Consider the following 22,278-nt stretch of genomic DNA (forward strand, 5'->3'; position numbering starts at 1 on the left):
CGTCGATGCAAGCTTTGACACAGATCCGGACGACTCTAAGTCATAGACCGGATACATATTAATCTTAAAGGGGGTGCGGTAAGCTGGTGCAGTTCCAAGCAAAGCGTCGTAGCAGATTCTACATGTGAAGCGGAGTACATGGCTGCCTCGAAGGCAGCTAAGGAGGGTGTCTGGATGAAGCAGTTCATGACGGATCTTGGAGTGGTGCCGAGCGCACTGAATCCAATAACCTTGTTCTGTGACAACACGGGTGCCATTGCCTTAGCAAAGGAACCACGGTTTCACAAGAAGACCAGACACATCAAACGACGCTTCAACCTCATCCGCGACTACGTCGAAGGGGAGGATGTAAATATATGCAAAGTGCACACGGATCTGAATGTAGCGGACCCGCTGACTAAACCTCTTCCACGGGCAAAGCATGATCAACACCAAAACTGTATGGGTGTTAGATTTATTACAATGTAATTCGCATGATGATGTGAGGGCTAGATTATTGACTCTAGTGCAAGTGGGAGACTGTTGGAATTATGCCCTAAAGGCAATAATAAATATAGTTATTATTATAATTCCTGTATCAAGATAATCGTTTATTATCCATGCTATAATTGTATTGAATGAAGATTTTTTTACATGTGTGGATACATAGACAAAACACTGTCCCTAGCAAGCCTCTAGTTGGCTAGCCAGTTGATCAAAGATTGTCAGGGTCTTCTAATTATGAACAAGGTGTTGTTGCTTGATAACTGGATCACATCATTAGGAGAATCACGTGATGGACTAGACCCAAACTAATAGACGTAGCATGTTGATCGTGTCATTTTGTTGCTACTGTTTTCTGCGTGTCAAGTATTTGTTCCTATGACCATGAGATCATATAACTCACTGACACCGGAGGAATGCTTTGTGTGTATCAAACATCGCAACGTAACTAGGTGACTATAAAGATGCTCTACAGGTATCTCCGAAGGTGTTCGTTGAGTTAGTATGGATCGAGACTGGGATGCAATATGTGGGATAAGATCTTCGTAGAATATGTGGGATGCAATATGGGCATCTAGGTCCCGCTATTGGATATTGACCGAGGAGTCACTCGGGTCATGTTTGCATAATTCTCGAACCCGCAGGGTTTGCACACTTAAGGTTCGACGTTGTTATATGCGTATTTGAGTTATATGGTTGGTTACCGAATGTTGTTCGGGGTCCCGGATGAGATCACAGACGTCACGAGGGTTTCCAGAATGGTCCGGAAACGAAGATTGATATATAGGATGACCTCCTTTGATTACCGAAGGTTTTCGGAGTTACCGGGAATGACGAATGGGTTCCGGGTGTTCACTGGGGGGGGGGGGGCAACCCACCCCGGGGAAGCCCATAGGCCTTGGGGGTGGCGCACCATCCCTTAGTGGGTTGGTGGGACAGCCCAAGAAGGCCCTATGCACCATAGGAAGAAAATCAAAGAGGAAAGGAAAAAAAAGGGGAGGTGGGAAAAAGGGGAAGGACTCCACCTTCCAAACCTAGTTGGATTCGGTTTGGAAGGGGAGGACTCCCCCCCTTGGCTCGGCCGACCCCCTTGGGGCTCCTTGAGCCCCAAGGCAAGGCCCCCCCTCTCCCACCTATATATACGGAGGTTTTAGGGCTGATTTGAGACAACTTTGCCACGGCAGCCCGACCACATATCTCCACGGTTTTTCCTCTAGATCGCGTTTCTGCGGAGCTCGGGCGGAGCCCTGCCGAGATTAGATCACCACCAACCTCCGGAGTGCCGTCACGCTGCCGGAGAACTCATCTACCTCTCCGTCTCTCTTGCTGGATCAAGAAGGCCGAGATCATCGTCGAGCTGTACGTGTGCTGAACGCGGAGGTGCCGTCCGTTCGGCACTAGATCGTGGGACGGATCGCGGGACGGTTCGCGGGGCGGATCGAGGGACGTGAGGACGTTCCACTACATCAACCACGTTTCTTAACGCTTCTGCTGTGCGATCTACAAGGGTACGTAGATCGAATATCCCCTCTCGTAGATGGACATCACCATGATAGGTCTTCGTGCGCGTAGGAATTTTTTTGTTTCCCATGCGACGTTCCCCAACATATGCTACGTTCATAGTTTGGGTCTTGTCCATCACATGATTCTCCTAATGATGTGATCTCGTTATCAAGTAAAAACACTTGCCTATGGTCAGGAAACCATCTTTGATCAACAAGCTAGTCAACTAGAGGCTTACTAGGGACAGTGTTTTGTCTATGTATCCACACAAGTATTATGTTTCCAATCAATACAATTATAGCATGGATAATAAACGATTATCATGAACAAAGAAATATAATAATAACTAATTTATTATTGCCTCTAGGGCATATTTCCAACAGTCTCCCACTTGCACTAGAGTCAATAATCTAGTCCACATGACTATGTGATTCTAACGAATCCAACACCCTTATAGTTCTGGGGTTTGATCACGTCTTGCTTGTGAGAGAGGTTTTAGTCGACGGTTCTGAACCCTTTCAGATCCGAGTGAGCTTTACAAATCTTTATGTCATCTTATAGATGCTGCTACTACGTGCTATTCGGAAATACTCCAAATATCTACTCTACTATACGAATCCGTTTCACTACTCATAGTTATTCGGATTAGTGTCAAAGCTTGCATCGACGTATCCCTTTACGACGAACTCTTTAACCACCTCCATAATCGAGAAAAATTCCTTAGTCCATTTAGTTACTAAGGATAACTTTGACCGCTGATTAGTGATTCAATCCTGGATCACTCTGTGTACCTCTTAACAGACTTGCTGCAAGGCACACATCAGGTGTGGTACTCAACATGGCATACTTTAGAGTCTACTGCCAAGGCATAGAAGAAGACCTTCGTCTATTCTCTTTATTCTGCCGTGGTCGGGTTTTGAGTCTTACTCAAATTCACACCTTACAACACAGTCAAGAACTCCTTCTTTGCTGATCTATTTTGAACTCCTTCAAAAACTTGTCAAGGCATGCATCTTGTTGAAACTTCTATTAAGTGTTTCGATCTATCTCCATAGATCTTGATGCTCAACGTTCAAGTAGCTCAATTCAGGTATTCCTTTGAAAAACTCCTTTCAAACAACCTTTTATACTTCACAGAAATTCTACATTACTTCTGATCAACAATATGTCAACCACATATACTTATCAGAAATTCTATAGTGCTCCCACTCACTTCTTTGGAAATACAAGTTTCTCATAAACCTTGTACAAACCCAAAATCTTTGATCATCTCATCAAAGTGTATATTCCAACTCCGAGATGCTTGCACCAGTCCATTGAAGGATCGCTGGAACTTGCATACTTGTTAGTATCCTTAGGATCGACAAAATATTCTAATTGTATCACATACAATCTTTCCTCAAGGAAACCGTCGAGGAAACGATGTTTTGACTTCCTATGTGCAATATTTCAGAAATAATGCAACAACTACTAACATAATTCCAACAGACTTTTAGCATCACTACGAGTGAGAAAGTCACATCATAGTCAACTCTTTGATTTTGTCGAAAATATCTTTGCGACAAGTCGAGCTTTTCTTAATAGTGACTTATCACCATCATCATCTGTCTTTCTTTTAAAGATCCATCTAATAGTCTTACTACCATCAAGGAGTTCTGCCAAAGTCTACACTTTGTTTTATACATGGATTCTCTCTCGGATTTCATGGCCTCCAGCCATTTGTCGGAATCCGGGCCCACCATTGCTTCTTCATAACTCGTAGGTTCATTGTTGTTCAACAACATGAGCTCCAAGACAGGGTTACCGTACCACTCTATAGTAGTACGCGACCTTGTCGACCTATGAGGTTTGTAGTAACTTGATCTGATGCTCAATGATCACTATCATCAGATTCCACTTTAATTGGTGTAGGCGCCAGAGGAACAACTTCCTGCGCCCTGCTACACACTAGTTGAAGTGATGGTTCAATAACCTCATCAAGTTCTATCACCCTCCCACTCAATTCTTTCGAGAGAAACCTTTCCTCGAGAAAGGACCCGTTTCTAGAAACAAACACTTTGCTTCCGGATCTGAGATAGGAGATGTACCCAACTGTTTTGGATATCATACGAAGATGCATTTATCCGCTTTCGGTTCGAGCTTATCAGACTGAATTTTTTTCACATAAGTGTCGCAGCCCCAAACTTTCAAGAAACAACAGTTTAGATTTCTCTAAACCTCAGTCTATACTGTGTCATCTCAACGAAATTACGCGGTGCCCTATTTAAAGTGAATGCGGTTGTCTCTAATGCATAACCCATAAATGATAGTGGTAATTCGATAAGAGACATCATAGCATGCACCATATCAAATAGGTCGCGGCTATGACACCATGATAACCCACAAGTACAGGGGATCAATTATAGCCTTTCTCGATAAGTAAGAGTGTCAAACCCAACAAGGAGCTAAAGGTAGGACAAAAATTCCCTCAAGTTCTATCGACCACCGATACAACTCTACGCACACTTTACGTTTGCTTTACCTAGAACAAGTATGAAACTAGAAGTACTTTGTAGGAGTGATATGATAGGCTTGCAAGAAAGTAAAGAACACGTAAATAAAACTAGGGGCTGGTTAGATAAAGAAACAACTACGAGTGTCTAACGAGTGTGGAAAAGTGGTGGTAGGAGTTGCGGAATTGTCCCTAAGCAATTGACTACGTTACTAGATCGATAGCAAGTATCATGTGGGAGAGGCCTCTGCTAGCATGTCATCCCTTACTTGGAATTCTATGCACTTATGATTGGAACTATTAGCAAGCGTCCGCAACTACTAACGTTCATTAAGGTAAAACCCAACCATAGCAATAAGATATATTGGTCCCCCTTCAATCCTATATGCATCAATTTCTATGCTAGGTTTGAAGCTTCTGTCACTCTAGCCTGCCAATACATAGTCCTATCAACATACAACTAACCCTATGGTGTGATCCACGCGCGCGATCATATGATGGGCACCAAAGGACAACAACATAACCACAAGCAAATTAAACCAATCATAGCAATTCATCAATCACCGATAGGACAACGATAATCTACTCAGACATCATAGGATAGCAACACATCATTGGATAATAATATGTAGCATAAAGCACCATGTTCAAATAGAGGGTACAACGGGTTGCGGGAGAGTGAACCGCTGAATATAGATGGGGGAAGATGATGGAGATGTTGGTGAAGATGACAGAGGTGTTTGTGTAGATCGCCGTCACACGATGATGTCCCGGGCGGTGTTCCGGTGCCGCCGGGTGAGAGGGGGAGAGAGCCCCCCTCCTTCTTCTTCTTGTTCCTTGACCCCCTCCCTAGATGGGAGAAGAGTTTCCCCTCTGGTCCATGGTCTCCATGGCGGCGGAGGGGCGAGAGCCCCTCCGAGATTGGATCTTTCTCTCTGTGTCCTTCTGTTTCTGCGCTCCCAGATTCTGCGTTTCACTGTTTCTTAAATTCCCGGAGATCCGTAACACCGATTGGGATGAAATTTTAACACGATTTTCTTCCGGATATTATCTTTCTTGCGGCGAAAGAAGGGCTGCAACCGCCTTAAGGAGTGACCACAAGCCTGCCTGCCGCGGGCCCACCCCCTGGCCGCGACGATAGGGCTTGTGGGCACTCCGTGCATCGCCTCGCGTTGATTCTTCTTCCCAAAAATCATAAGTATTCCAAAAAAATCCCCGTAAGTTTTTATTACGTTTGGACTTCGTTTGGTATGGATATTCTGCGAAACAAAAAACATGCAACAAACAGGAACTGACACTGGGCACTGGATCAATATGTTAGTCCCAAAAATAGTATAAAAAGTTGCCAAAAGTATATGAAAGTTGTAGAATATTGGCATGAAACAATCAAAAATTATAGATACGACGGAGACGTATCACACCATCACACCATGGTGTTCTTGGTGGCATGAATTGCGAAACAACTTCCACATTGTCTTAACTGTGTACCAAAACTCGCAACTCAAATATTCATCTCTATGATCATATCGTAGACAGTTTATCCTCTTGTTACGACGAACTTCACTCTGAAACAGAAATGAACCTTTTCAATATTTCAGACTTGTGATTAATTAAATAAATACTCCTGTATCTACTCAAATCGTCATTGAAGTAAGAACATAATGATATCCACTGTGTGCCTCAGCACCCATTGGACTGCATACATCAAAATGTATTACTTCCAACAAGTTACTATCTTGTCTCATCTCAATGAAAACAAGGCCTTGCTCATGTGGTATGATTTGCATGTCACAAGTGATTCAAAATCAAACGAGTATAAAGATCCATCAGTATAGAGCCTCTTCATGCAATTTATACCAACACGACTCAAGCGGCAGTGCCACAAGTAAGTGGTACTATCATCATTACCTTGTAGCTTTTGGCACCAATATCATGAACATGTGTAACACTACGATCGAGATTCAATAAACCATTGAAGGTGATTATTCAAGCATATAGAGTAACCTTTATTCCTTTTAAATGAATAATCGTATTGCAATAAACACGATTCAATCATGTTCATGCTTAACGCAAGCACCAAATAACAATTATTTAGGTTTAACACCAATCCCGATGGTAGAGGGAGCGTGCGACGTTTTGATCATATCAACCTTGGAAACACTTCCAACACGTATCATCACCTCGCCTTTAGCTACTCTCCGTTTATTCCATAGCTTTCCTTTCGTGTTACTAATCACTTAGCAACCGAACCGGTATCCAATACCCTCGCGCTACTAGGAGTACTAGTAAAGTACACAACAACATCATGTATATCAAATATACTTCTTTCGACTTTGCCAACCTTCTTATCTACCAAGCATCTAGGGTAGCTCCGCCTCAGTGACCGTTCCCCTCATAACAGAAGCACTTAGTCTCGGGTTTGGGTTTAATCTTGGGTCTCTTCATTAGTGCAGCAAATGTTTTGCCGTTTCACGAAGTATCCCTTCTAGCCCTTGCCTTTCTTGAAACTTAGTGGTTTCACTAACCATCAACTATTGACGCTCCTTCTTGATTTTTACTTTCGCAGTGTCAAACATCGCGAATCGCTCAAGGATCATTGTATCTATCCTTGATATGTTATAGTTCATCACGAAGCTCTAGCAGCTTAGTGGCAGGGACTTTGGAGAACCATCACTATCTCATCTGGAAGGCCCACTTGATTCAAGCGATTGTTGTACTCAGACAATCTGAGAACATGCTCAACGATTTTGAGCTTTTATCCTTTACTTTGTAGGCAAAGAATCTTGTCGGAGGTCTTATATCTCTCAACAAGGGCATGAGCATGAAATCTCAATTTCATCTCCTTGAACATCTCTTATGTTTTGCGACGTTTTCAAAAACGTCTTCGGCGCCTTGCTTCTAAGCCATTAAGTATTGCGCATTGAACTATCACGAAGTCATCAAAAACGTGTATGTCAGATGTTTGCAATATCCACAGACGACGCTCGAGGTGCAGCACACCGAGTGGTGCATTAAGGACATAAGCCTTCTGCGCAGCAATGAGGACAATCCTCAGTTTTACGGACTAAGTGTGCAAAGTTGCTACTATGAACTTTCAACTAAATTTTCTCTAGGAACATATAAAAATAGTAGAGCTATAGCGCAAGCTACATCTTAATTCGTAACGACCATTAGACTATGTTCATGATAATTAGTTCAATTAATCATATTACTTAAGAACTCACACTCAAAAATTACATCTCTCTAGTCATTTGAGTGGTACATGATCCAAATCCACTATCTCAAGTCCGATCATCACGTGAGTCAAGAATAGTTTCAATGGTAAGCATCTCTATGCTAATCATATAAACTATATGATTCATGCTCGACTTTTCGGTCTCTTGTGTTCCGAGGCCATGTATGCACATGCTAGGCTCGTCAAGTTTAACCCGAGTGTTCCGCGTGTGCAACTGTTTTGCACCCATTGTATGTGAACGTTGAGTCTATCACACCCGATCATCACGTGGTGTCTCGAAACGATGAACTGTAGCAACGGTGCACAGTCGGGGAGAACACAATTTCGTCTTGAAATTTTAGTGAGAGATCACATCATAATTCTACCGTCATTCTAAGCAAAATAAGGTGCATAAAAGGATTAACATCACATGCAATTCATAAGTGACATGATATGGCCATCATCATGTGCTTCTTGATCTCCATCACCAAAGCACCGACACGATCTTCTTATCACCGACGCCACACCATGATCTCCATCACTGTGTCGCCATCGGGGTTGTCGTGCTACTTATGCTATTACTACTAAAGCTACTTCCTAGCAATATAGTAAACGCATCTGCAAACACAAACGTTAGTTTAAAGACAACCCTATGGCTCCTGTCGGTTGCCATACCATCGACGTGCAAGTCGATATTAACTATTACAACATGACCATCTCATACATCCAATATATCACATCACGTCGTTGGCCATATCATATCACAAGCATACCCTGCAAAAACAAGTTAGACGTCCTCTAATTGTTATTGCATGTTTTACGTGGTTGCCATGGGTATCTAGTAGGATCGCATCTTACTTATGCAAACACCACAACGGAGATCTATGAATTGCTATTTAACCTCTCTCCAAGGACCTCCTCGGTCAAATCCGATTCAAATAAAGTTGGAGAAACCGACACTCGCCAGTCATCTTTGAGCAACGGGGTTGCTCCTAGCGATGAAATCAGTCTCTCGTAAGCGTACGAGTAATGTCGGTCCGAGCCGCTTCGATCCAACAATACCGTGAAATCAAGAAAAGACTAAGGAGGGTAGAAAATCGCACATCACCGCCCACAAAAACTTTTGTGTTCTACTCGAGATAACATCTACGCATGAACCTAGCTCTGATACCACTGTTGGGGAACGTCGCATGGGAAACAAAAATTTTCCTACGGGCACGAAGACCTATCATGGTGATGTCCATCTATGAGAGGAGATTTGGATCTACGTACCCTTGTAGATCGCACAGCAGGAAGCGTTAAGAAACGCGGTTGATGTAGTGGAACGTCCTCACGTCCCTCGATCCACCCCGCGAACCGTCCCACGATCCGCTCCGATCTAGTGCCGAACGGATGGCACCTCCGTGTTCATCACACGTACAGCTCGACGATGATCTCGACCTTCTTGATCCAGCAAGAGAGACGGAGAGGTAGATGAGTTCTGCGGCAGCGTGACGGTGCTCCGGAGGTTGGTGGTAATCTATCTCAGCAGGGCTCCGGCCGAGCTCCGCAGAAATACGATCTAGAGGAAAAACCGTGGAGGTATGTGGTCGGGCTGCCGTGGCAAAGTTGTCTCAAATCAGCCCTAATACCTCAGTATATATAGGAGGGTGGGGGAGGGACCTGCCTTGAGGCTCAAGGGATCCCTAAGGGGTCGGCCGAACCAAAGGGGGGAGTCCTCCCCCTCCAATCCTAGTCCAACTAGGATTGGAAGGTGGAGTCCTTCTCCACTTTCCCACTTCCCCTTTTTCTTTTCTTTTGATTCCTGTGCATAGGGCCTCTTGGGCTGTCCCACCAGCCCACTAAGGGCTGGTGCATTAGCCCTCAGGCCTATGGGCTTTCCCCGGGTGGGCTGGCCCCCCCGGTGAACATCCGGAACCCATTCGTCACTCCCGGTACATTCCCGGTAATGTCCGAAAACTTTCCGGTAATCAAATAAGGTCATCCTATATATCAATCTTCGTCTCCGAACCATTTCGGAAACCCTCGTCATGTCCGTGATCTCATCTGGGACTCCGAACAACATTCGGTAACCAACCATATAACTCAAATACACATAAAACATCGCCGGACCTTATGTGTGCAGACCCTGCGGGTTCGAGAACTATGTAGACACGACCCGAGAGACTCCTCGGTCAATATCCAATAGCGGGACCTGGATGCCCATATTGGATCCTACATATTCTCCGAAGATCTTATCGGTTGAACCTCAGTGTCAAGGATTCATATAATCCCGTATGTCATTCCCTTTGCCCTTCGGTATGTTACTTGCCCGAGATTCGATTGTCAGTATCCGCATACCTATTTCAATCTCGTTTACCGGCAAGTCTCTTTACTCGTTCCGTAATACAAGATCCCGTGACATACACTAAGTCACATTGCTTGCAAGGCTTGTGTGTGATGTTGGATTACCGAGTGGGCCCCGAGATACCTCTCCGTCACATGGAGTGACAAATCCCAGTCTTGATCCATACTAACTCAACGGACACCTTCAGAGATACCTGTAGAGCATCTTTATAGTCACCCAGTTACGTTGTGACGTTTGATACACACAAGGTATTCCTCCGGTGCCAGTGAGTTATATGATCTCATGGTCATAGGAACAAATACTTGACACGCAGAAAACTATAGCAATAAAATGACACGATCAATATGCTACGTTCATAGTTTGGGTCTTGTCCATCACATGATTTTCCTAATGATGTGATCCCGTTATCAAGTAACAACACTTGTCTATGGTCAGGAAACCTTGACCATCTTTGATCAACGAGCTAGTCAACTAGAGAGTTACTAGAGACAGTGTTTTGTCTATGTATCCACACAAGTATTGTGTTTTCAATCAATACAATTATAACATGGATAATAAACGATTATCATGAACAAAGAAATATAATAATAACTAACTTATTATTGCCTTTAGGGCATATTTCCAACAGAAACATCCATGTCCAAAAAAAGCAAACCAGTGAGAATGTAAGAACGTAATTACTTCCCACCTAAAATATTCATAAAGGTCTTCTCGTCAGCTTGACTACATAAAGCCTAAAGGCAAAAGGTAGCTCGGCATCTGACACAAAATGCTAGATCAAAAGGTAGCCCAGGCAAAGTCCTAAGCAATCTTATTTAGGTGTAACCAAATGCACCAATTAGTGTTGATCTTGTACATACACCCTAAGCTAGCTAGCTAGGGGCTGCATTGTTTCTTTAATATAATGGGGGAAACACGTCACCTGACAGTGCATAATTGACAACCACCAATGAGAATAGGACAGTAGCCCATATATCAACTGTGCGTACAAATCTTATTTTTTTAACTAATTGTTTCTGTCATCTTACTGGTACTATGTCGTGCTCACGTTGGTATGTCGATGGCAGGGGTAGCCCACTTGTGAGTGGGTAAAGCAAATCATGGCGAACTACCACTCCTAACAATTTATAGAATGGCTATAGCTGTACTTTTCTTCTTCTTCTTTTCTTCGAAATTCATGCAAGAAATGTCAGCACGATTCATTTGTTTCTTTAGCCATCTCCCTCACAATCCGGAGATAATTCATGTTTATTCCCAATCTCATGACCGAGAGAACTTTTTATGACGATGCTGCTATGATGGCTGCACCCGAGTGTACTATAAAGTATATTTTATAAAAAATAAAAATACTTTCTCCGTTTTATAATGTAGTGCGTCCACACTCCTTAAGTTTTAAATTTAACCAACACGGGCGACTACGTTACGAGCAAAAAATATATCATTTAATTCATATTCGAAAGGAGTTTTCAACGATATAATTTTTGCTCCCATCGGAGTCGGTCATGTTGGTTAAATTTATGGTCAGATTTCAATCACGAAAAGCATAGGCACACTATATTATGAAATGAAGGGAGTACTTAACTGCTACTTTAGATGTTGGCGATCAATCCGTTGAGCTAAGAAGTTTTGAGACCCTGACCAGAACACCGGTATTTAGCTAGAGGGAGGAGGAGATGAGTCCAAGCCATCATGCCCCTTATGCCCTTGGTGAGACATGTGATACAATATAAGTGGGACAAAGGGTTGCGACATCGTAGGGGCGACCCGTCCCCAATTTTGACTGTAGGCTGCAACTTGCTTGGATGAAGTAGGAATCACTAGTAATAGCCGGTCAATCATATGGCGGTGAATCCATTCCCATGCCTTGAAATCAACTAAACAAGAAAAGTTGAAGCGAAAATGCAACTCTCGGGTGAGCTAAGAAGTTGTCCGGACCATTCCAACTATGGCGTATATGATGTTTGCTAGGGTTAGTCATATCACAATGTTTTCCGGTTAGTTGTATGGATTACACAAAATGTACTTGTAAAGAAAAACACACAATTCACCAGACCCTCCACCAATCGTTTTCACCTTTTCAGCCAACGCAAGGCACAATTATATCAAATGCCGCACCAAGTAAGTGCTCTTCCTAAAGATGCTGCGCCCATGGAGCATGATTAGCCCGTTGTGCAATAACAATACAAGAAGCATAAAAAAGAGAGTAAAAGACCGATACAAACGAGCACGGAAAACGTCCCGTTCAGATCGAAGTGCCCATGAAACTATGCTTGCAATCAGGGCGTGCAATTCAATAATCGATTCACTTTTCATAGCCCCCTCCCTCTCCCCCCTATTTCGAGGATCATTGCCAGATCAAGGTTTTACTCATCAACCAATCCTAATTATTTATGTGGCTACTAATCAAAGATTATTTCATCGGGTTACCAATTGGAAGAGTGCCGTGGGGGTTTCAACTCTAGTTTTAGTGGATTTGACGAGATACGCTGATGGCTATGCATATTTTTGTATGTAAATTATTCAGACACATAGACAAGACACTTATCGGTTTCACAATATATTATCATGACCCAAAGTCTCTTGTTTCAGAATATCATCTATTCAAACTCAGATCTAATGTTTGTTGATATGTATATTTGACCTAGTTGGCAAACATGCATGTGGTTTGTAATGGGTATACTTGACGCTTTGAAATGAGAAAATTCGTGAGTGGACACATATACCGACCCGTATATGCCGTCTTGTAGATATTCATATCTTTTTGGAAAATCATGTCAGAACATTTTAGCCAGCACCTAGCTATCTTGATGATGCCATAACGGATACCAAACATTTACGCGGTGGGAATGCCCGAAAGTTCTTCCCCGAGATATATTCCTGGCATGATAGGTCAATATAAACTGTGCATCTTTACAAATACTAAAGCAAAAGGTTGAACCTTCATCTTTGTTTAAATACTTGTGATATCAAATTTGAAGTTAGAATTGCCTGGAACGACAGATGCATCACGTGTTAAGGCTGTATGCTTTTCAGGTGGTGGACAACTAACGTCTCGCTGCCGTGATTAGTTTTTAGCTAGCAATCAATCTCTTGCGCCTGCTGAAGAAAAAAACTTGACTGGCCCTCCACGATCGAGTACACTTACACTATCAAAGTGATAGTGACAACAACAAATTAATGGTGAACGAAAAGAGGAACGGGCGAAACGTTGCCATCTGAACCTTTTTTTTACACAATATAAACATAAGCGTCTATATACACGCGCATACACTCATCTCTATAAACGCACACACGCACATTCTATCTTTATGACTAACTTTGAAATGCTAAACCGACATATCATCTTAAGATTTACAAAGTCACCAAACTCACCTCTATGAACGCGCATACGCATACCTTATCCCTATGGGTATTTTTTGAAAGACTAAGCCAATATATCATTTTGAGATTTACGAAGTCTCCGTAGACGTCTCGTCGTCGACGGGAAATCCTCCTTTCACTAAATACGCATGGTCGAAAATTCCGAAATAACTTCGGAAATAAATGTGAACACCAGGACTTAAACCCCGATGAACTGGAGATACCGCAGTCCCTCTAACTATGCAAATACAGGTTGGTTCGCCCATCGGTGAACGACCTGAAGTGCTATATACTTTCCTTTTTGTTGTTACAAACTGAAACATACTTACATTTTTTTTTGACGGCACGTCGTGACTTTACAGCAAAGGAGGCTATGACGCTTATAAATATATAAATCACACTACGAACTGGACGGCCGCAATTTGCACAGCGCGCTGTGTACAGAGCACGTGATGCATGCTGTAAACTTGTTGATGATAATTACTAGACTAGTACTACCACATGCACGCGTGAGAGCAGATTTGACGTGGGTAGCGACCGATGCGTATATTATCAGGCGTTTACTTTTGTGTTTGATCATCCGGACAAAAAATGGCGCGTCGCTTTACCCCAAAAGATCGATCGATTCTACGGTCTGGTTGGCTGATGCCCACAACTTGACATCCAATAATGGAGTTCCGATGTGCCATATGTTTTAACTAGATGATACCTCACGCATTTTCGAGCGGATGAATTATTTTGATTAGATTTGGTTGTCTGGAATTTGGATATAGAACCGTGCCTTCCCACTGCTTCGTGCTTCAACCAACCACTGCTTGCACCCCAATGCAGTCTCCAAGAGGACGCACCATATGAGACCGCATAGGTTCTAGATTTCTCGCCTATCATCGCTTGATTTTAGACATATTTCATTACTTTTCAAAAATATAAATCCTATATAATGTATGCACTGGATACCCATTGGCTAAAGAATACCCGATGGGTATGAGCATGGGATTCAATTTGTGTCCATGGGCATTGATGTGGGTGGTTATTAAAAGTTCTTGTGGGTATGGGCTTGGGCAGGATGGAGATGATAGATACACTAGATTAAAATCTATATGTATGTCCGAGAAGACATTGCGAGTTTGGTACCAAAGAAAGTTGAGAAAATATATCTACGACATGGACATGATGCACTTTTATTGATGTCAAAACCCTTATCTCCCATCGGAAGCGATCGGCCGATATATCCATGGCACGGACACGATGCACCTTCATTGATGTGAAAACTCTTATCTCCCATCGGGCGCGATTGTCCGACAAAATTCACGACAATGACGTAACCGGCAAACCTGAAATAGTTATTTAGTTTGCTTGATCAATATTATCTTTTAGATTTTTGAACTTTCCAACATATGTTATCTGTACACATTTGGAAATATATGAATGTATTATAAAATGCAATGCAATTACGAGGTGAGTGTGGATACATATCTTAAATTTCTAGGAATTTTCTACGAATTTTCATTTAGAATGCAGGGTGGGCTACACTCACAAAATGAATTCTAACCCAGGAATAAAAATTACACGCGGTTATGGAATAGAAAACACCTATAGTACTAAAGAATTGGAACCGGTTCTTCAGAGAATTCCGCCTCTAGTACTCCTAATGTTGGAGGTGGTTTAGAGAGTTCACATGAAAACTGGGGGGGGGGGGGGGGGGGGCTCGATTACCATTTCCGTAGTAGTGTTTCCTTTCTGTTGCGGCAAGATATTGTACCTTTGTTCCTTGATACAAAGGCCTACTATTCCGGGCTTCACGAGACTAGGAGAGAAGGCGATCGTAGCAAGGAGTCCAACAAGTTACCCAACAAATTCAATTTCCCTTGTAGGTAATTGTTAGTTGGTGCTATATGACACACGGGTTCTATGTTTGTGAAGACGAGCTTGTCCATCACAACAATTTGCATTACAATGAAAAATACTTCCACAAGTTGCTAGTGAGAACTATGGCCATGTGAAAGTCAAATGCTGCATATCGAAGATATGTGCATATTTCCTCAACAATGACATCGCACGGACACTTGGAATGCTTCCTTCTCGGGGTCTTGTCGAAACTCACCGAAGGTCTAGTCATCTGTCACATATTTGAATGGTGGATGTGAAACTTGTCTTACTTTTCATTTATTAATGCTAAGTTCTTTCTGGCGAATATTACTTTCTCCTTACTTCTTGATTTAAGACGTGGGCGAATTCATTTGAAATTGTTTGTCTTCATCAATATAATTAAAAATCTACAATTGTGTCTTCCCATCCATTCTAACTTGTAAAGGTCGCAAGTGCTTAGCGTCAAAGACAATGTGATTTATATTTGTTATAAGTGGCTCCACATTGCACTAAATTTTGGAGAACTTGGTGGAGTTGCAGATGAAGATAAAATACTCAGCATAGTACAAATAAGACATCGGCATCGAGTCATCGACTACGTACTTAATCAATTTTCACCGCAATCGACTAATTAAATTGTGTCATCCAAAGATCTTTCGTACTTCCTTGTCTGTTCCTTTTATCGAAGTGTCACTCTGAAGTGAAGGATATCGTCTGTGCCCGCGCGCCCGTGCCTGGGTGGGGATTGTGATATCGATCAGGGACTAATTACCATGACAAATATTGCTACGGAGATAAATGTGCTAGGTCAAATCAACACATCATGCCTGGACATCAGCTCTTGTATTTTAGTTTATCTAGCGTACTGAAAATGTCATTTTCACCTGATTTAGGCGACATAACCAGATTTGGTTGAAAGGATTGTTTTCTCCCATCCATTATTGGCCCTTCCAAAGGGAGGAGTCATTCAAAGGCCTCTCGCTATAGTAGGATTGGAGCGACTGTCACTGCCCTAGCTATATCAATATAAGGCAAAGCCTCTCCGTTCCTTCTTTGCGTAGAGCTGCTCGCTAAATAATTGGAGGAGACTTGCTAATCATAGTGTCTTCTCCAAGGAAAGATTTGAGGTAATTAAGTCGTAATTAGTATTGAGTTTGGTTGGATAAGCCTCCTCTTATATAACGTACGTACGTACATGAATCTTTTTCTTCTTCTGTATTACTCCCTCCGTTCCTAAATAGGAGTATAAGTCTTTTAAGATATTTTACTAGAAGTCTACATACGGAGTAAAATGAGTGAATCTACACTCTAAAGTATGTCTATATACATCCGTATGTAGTTCATTAATGAAACCTCTTTAAAGACTTATATTTAGGAACAGAGGGAGTAGTATTTACATTCAGTTTGGTTTGGAAGGTTCGCGTAAACTTTTCATCTATCTTTCAGGAGGTTATAAAAACATTCAGTTCATGCTCTTTCTTTCATAATTAGAAGGTTCCTCTCCATTATTTGCAGCCATCCAAATTGAGGACGCAATATGGACGACTACTCTGCCCTGTTCATGGAATGGGCCATGGACACGCTGGAGCAGGAGCACCCAGACCCAGTGGTGATCGTCAACGGCGACTGCGGCGAGGCAGCCTTCCCCTCGCTTCAGGCGCTCCGTGAACAGCGTCTTGTCTTGGAAGAGCTGATTACGGGAACCAATCCGGCAAGCAGCGGCAGCTCCGGCGAAACCACAGACGGCAGCGTAGGCTGTGGTGGGAATTTCTCGTCCCCGGCGGCCATGGAGCACGACGTCTGGCCCCCGTCCCCGCCGACCTCGGCCAGGCGCGCTCCAAGACTTTCCATGAAAGCTGGGGGCACCAGCCTTCCCGTGACGAGCTGGAATTTCTGCGCCGCTTCCGCGCTGCCGGCCAGTGACGACGGCACACTGGACAGCGGCAGCGCCGGGCCTGCCGTCCCGGAGATGGTGTACGGGTCCCAGCCGACGAGGAGGGCCGCCGCAAGGAGCCCCACCGGCACCGGCCCCGTGTCGTCGGGGCCGCCGTACGCGCAGGACCATATCATGGCGGAGCGGAAGCGCCGGGAGAAGATTAACCAGCGCTTCATCGAGCTCTCCACCGTCATCCCCGGCCTCAAGAAGATGGACAAGGCGACGATCCTTTCCGACGCGACGAGGCACGTCAAGGAGCTGCAGGAGAAGATCAAGGCCCTCGAGGCAGCCACCGGCCGCAGCAGCAGGAGCATCGAGACCGTGGTGCTCGTCAAGAAACCGCGCAACGCCGCCGTTTCAGACCAGAACGGCTCGCCCTCGTCGGCGTCGTCGGGTGCGCCGGCTTCGAGGAACCGGTTGCCGGAGATCGAGGTGCGGTTCTCGGAGAACGGCGTCATGGTGAGGATCCAGTGCGACGACGTCAAGGGGGTGGTGGTCAGGGTGCTGTCGGTGGTGGAACAAGGGCTCCACCTCAGCGTCACCCACGCCAATGTCATGCCATTCACGCCCTGCACTGTGATCATAACCATCACAGCCAAGGCAAGTTTCCCTTGATTTCAATTTCCGTCAAATGTTGATTTTCATGATTCACAGTAAGGTTAACGATACTCCCTCCATTCACAAATACTCATAGATGTTTTGAATATTTTAATATAAACTACATATGAACTGAAATGAGTGAACAAACACACTAAAACATGCTTTTACATGTGATTTAGATAAAAGTTACAACATCTTATATTTGTAAAAGCTGAGTAAGATTTTTATGTCCAATAATCATATGATCTAGCTCCTTTCACTTAGGCAGACTTCCTAATATATAATTAATTAATTTCAATATTGTGCAGGGAACAAAATTCCTACACTCATTTCTACTGCAGACGGCTTAGAGCATCGGCTTAGATATAGGACGCTCTCAAACGAATTAGATTTCGCTGAACCGAAGCGATTTCCTGGTCCAGAAAGACATTTATGTCTTGAAAAATGTGATTTCAATACTGAAAAGTTTTTTTTATATCAGGATGTACACTAAAATCTATACCCATTATTTAACTAGTTGGAACCGTTCAATGGAAAAAAATTGGATATCAAACCGTCATAGTTGTACTATGATGGCCTTAACTAATGTTTTGTACTACAAACTCTACAATATACATAATTCTATCCCACACTAATTATCAGGAAGCTTCTTAATTTGCAAGACATGGTCTACATACATAGAAAATGCCACATACGTACTATCATCATAAAGCCTACACATAGACATTATTTATTGAACAAAAACAGAATAAAAACATAGTTCTCAGTCTAGCTAATCATGGAGCATGCGTGTTCCCCCGAATAAAAAATTAACCAGGTTTGTTCACAAGTATAATATTCATCTGAACAAGTAGGAACACATAATGCTCCATTATTCCATACATTGCATGGATACCATCAGATCAATATAGCTTGCTTGATTTCTTTTCAGGTGGATGAGGGCTTCACCGTTACAGCAGAGGAGATCATAGGAAGACTCAACTATGCACTGGAACAGCATACCAGCTGCACTTCTACCGAAGAAAAATGAAACATGAAACATATATCACATATTATCTTGTATAATTATATTTGCAAGTGGTGAGAGGGAGTGCATGCAGGCATGGATGCATGTTTCCGACGAGAATGTCTAGCTGAACCATGCATTCACATGTTTCTGTGGGTGCATCGACAGTTCGACACCAACGGACCAACCGCAAAGCGTGCTGAAAGATGGAGCCAAGCGAACGATTCCAAGCAAAACTGCGCGCAAATTGTCCAAATAGTATAATTTTGTATTGCTACCTGAACATCCCAGTAATAATGTTCATTCATCACACCCTCAAACTTTCGATTAGCACAAATAAAAAAGGGGCTTGCTAAAACTTGGTCGAGTCTCACTCAACCTTGCAGCATTTTGTGGCATCGTTTGCAATATTTCTTTTTGCCGGTTGTAGCATGTGTCTTGCTGGTTGTAGCATGTCGTCCCTCAGCAATTGTAGCACCTAATCTCACCGGTTGCAACATCCTCCTTTGATGGTTGTAAATTTTTTAGTCGGAATGGTTGTAGCATATATTGTCGTTGCTTGCAGTACTGTTGCAACATTTTTCATCACCGTTTGCAGCATTCAGCCATGCCGCTTGCGACACAATAACTAAGCTGACGTTATTTGACTGAGACTTCGTCTGAGTCGACTGAGTTCTATATGGAACCAATCTAAAATTGACAAACAATAAGTCCAGAAACGATCTCAGGCTATCCTCTGTCCCAACCACCAACCACCGGTGGGATTCTTCGTCCACAACCTCTCCACTCCCTCCCACCATCTCGCCGCCTTTTGTGGCCGTCACACGTCTGTCAATGAAGGGGGCGGTGGGGAGGTTTGATAGCAGCAGAGGTTGTGGTCGTGGCGTGCCCTTCGGTTGGAGTGATGGGGAGCGGTTGTAGCTTGCCGGTGAGCGGATGCTAGCTGGGGCGCCATGGAGGTCTCACAACTTTCGCCTATTCTGGTTATTTTTATATACTATTACTCACTGATTTTGGGTAACGCTGGCCGCAGTGATTCTTACTTTCACGGAACTTCGGGGTACGGTTATGGAGAACTGATCAAAACTCGCAGATTTAGCCTATTTTCATCAGTTTTCTATACTTTTACTCACTCATTTTGGGTCCCGCTGCGTTACAAACGTCTGGGAACTCCAGGGCCCGCTTACGGGACCTCGCAAAATCTCACAAGTTTGGCCTATTCTGCCCAATTTTCTATACTATTACTCATTGATTTTCGATCTCGAGGCGATAAGGACATCCGAAGAACCTCGGGTCCGGTTACTAGGAACTCGTTGAAACTCCTAGATTTTGCCGATTCTTGGTAATATCCTATGCTACTCACTCATTTTGGGTCCTGGGGCAATCCAAACGTTCAGGGAACCCCGAGGTCCGGTTATGCGGTTTTGGCCTACCGTGGCTTGTTTTCTACACTATTACTCAATGATTTTGGGTCCCACTGCGATCCGAACGTCCGAGGAACTCCGGGGACCGATTACGGGGACCTCGTCGAAACTCATAGATTTGTCCTATTCTCGCAAGTTTTCTATACTATTACTCACTGATATTGGTTCCCCGGGAGATCCGGGCGTTCGTGGAACCCCGGTGTCCAGTTACGGGTACCTCGCCAAAACTCATAGATTTGGCCTGTTGTGGCCAGTTTTCTATACTATTACACACTAATTTTGGGTTCCTCCACGATCCGAAGGTCAGGGGAACGCCGGGGTATGCTTACGGGTACCTCACAAAAACTCATAGATTTGGCCTATTCTGGCCAGTTTTCTATACTATTACTCACTTGTTTTGTGTCTTGATGCGATCCGAATGTTTGAGGAACATCGGGATCCAGTTACGGGGACCTTGTCAACACTGACAGCTTTAGCATATTCTGGTCAGTTTTCTATACTATTACTCACTAATTTTGGGTCCTGCTGGCCGCTGCGATTCTAACGTTCATGGAACCCGAGGGTACGGTTACGGGGAACTCGTCAAAACTCGCAGAATTTGCATATTTCGGTCAGTTTTCTATACTATTACTCACTGATTTTGGGTCCCGCTACGATACGAACGTCTGGGGAACCCCGGGGTCCGATTACGGGGAACTTGTCAGAACTCACAGATTTGGCCTATTCTAGCTAGTTTTCTATGCTATTACTCATTGATTTTGGGTCCCGGGGCGATCCGAACATTCGGGGATCCCCGGGGTCCGGTTACATGGAACTCGTCAAAACTCGCAAATTCTGCGTATTCCGGTCAGTTTTCTATACTATTACTCACTAATTTTGGGTCCCGCTACGATACGAACGTCCGGGGAACCCCGGGGTCCGGTTACGGGGAACTCGTCAAAACACAGAGTTTTGGCCTATACTGGCCAATTTTCTATACTATTATTCACCGATATTGGGTCCTGAGGTGATCCGGACGTCCGTGGATCCCCGGGGTCCCGTTTCGGGGAACTCGTCAAAACTCACAACTTTGGCTTGTTCCGATCAGTCTTCTATACTATTACTCACTCGTATTGGGTCCCGCTACGATCCAAACATTTGGGGAACACCAGAATTTTGTTTCGGAGACCTTGTCAAAACTCACAACATTGGCCCATTCTGGAAACCTTTCTATACTATTACTCACTGATTTTGGATCCGAGGGTGATCACGACGTCCGGGGAACCCATCAAAACTCACTGATTTGGGCTATTCTCGCTAATTTTCTATGCTATTACTCATTGATTTTGGGTCCCGGGGCGATCCGGACGTCCGTGCAACCCCCGGGTTAGGTTTCAGGGAACTCGAAGAATTGGCCTATTCTGCCCGGTTTTCTATAATATATTACTCTGTGGTATTGGGTCCCGCTATGATTTGAACGTGTGGAGAACACCGGGATCCGGTTTCGGTGACCTCGTCAAAACTCACAATTTTGTCATATTCTAGTTAGGTTTCTATGCTATTACTCACTAATTTTGGGTCCCGGTGGCTGATGCGATTCTAACGTGCACGGAACTCCGGGGTACGGTTACGGGGAACTCATCAAAACTCGCAGATTTAGCCTATTTTCATCAGTTTTCTATACTATTACTCACTAATTTTGGGTCCCGCTGCGATACGAACGTCCGGGGAACTCCAAGGTCCGCTTACGGGGAGCTTGCAAAATCAAACAACTTTGGCATGTTCTCGCCAATTTTCTATACTTTTAATCATTGATTTTGGATCCTTAGGCGATCAGGGCATCCTTGGAACCCCGGGTTCGGTTACTAGGAACTCGTTGAAACTCATAGATTTTGCTTATTCTCGCCAATTTTCTATGCTATTACTCACTGATTTTGGGTCCCGGGGCGATCCAAACGTTCGGGGAACCCCGGGGTCCGGTTATGGGGAACTCGTCAGAACTCATGATTTTGGCCTACTTTGGCTAGTTTTCTATACTATTACTCACTTATTTTGGGTCCCACTGT

The 22,278-nt window shown here is 43.7% G+C and overlaps 1 protein-coding gene across 3 annotated transcripts; it reads left to right on the top strand.

Moving 5' to 3' along the window:
- Window positions 1–16,265: 16,265 nt before the first annotated feature.
- Window positions 16,266–19,217, top strand: LOC123450993 (transcription factor bHLH25-like). 3 transcript variants are annotated; one of them, XM_045128004.1, is made up of 3 exons: window positions 16,266–16,394; window positions 16,759–17,803; window positions 18,735–19,217. In XM_045128004.1, exons 2-3 carry the CDS (start codon window positions 16,805–16,807, stop codon window positions 18,831–18,833), a joined length of 1,098 nt encoding a protein of 365 aa, XP_044983939.1. In that variant the 5' UTR covers window positions 16,266–16,394; window positions 16,759–16,804; the 3' UTR covers window positions 18,834–19,217. The 3 variants fall into 3 exon arrangements, with proteins under 3 accessions (XP_044983939.1, XP_044983940.1, XP_044983941.1); XM_045128005.1 differs by having other exon boundaries at window positions 16,762–17,803; XM_045128006.1 differs by having other exon boundaries at window positions 16,783–17,803.
- The last annotated feature ends 3,061 nt before the right edge of the window (window positions 19,218–22,278 follow it).

Source organism: Hordeum vulgare, chromosome 4H (genome assembly GCF_904849725.1).
Source record: "Hordeum vulgare subsp. vulgare chromosome 4H, MorexV3_pseudomolecules_assembly, whole genome shotgun sequence".
Classification (NCBI taxonomy): Eukaryota; Viridiplantae; Streptophyta; class Magnoliopsida; order Poales; family Poaceae; genus Hordeum; species Hordeum vulgare.

What these genes read in the sequence shown, in the direction of transcription:
- LOC123450993 (XM_045128004.1), top strand. Translation starts at nt 16,805, where the DNA reads ATGGACGACTACTCTGCCCTGTTCATGGAATGGGCCATGGACACGCTG. An exon ending in TCATAACCATCACAGCCAAG is followed by an intron (nt 17,804 to 18,734) that starts GCAAGTTTCCCT and finishes ATTTCTTTTCAG; the next exon opens with GTGGATGAGGGCTTCACCGT.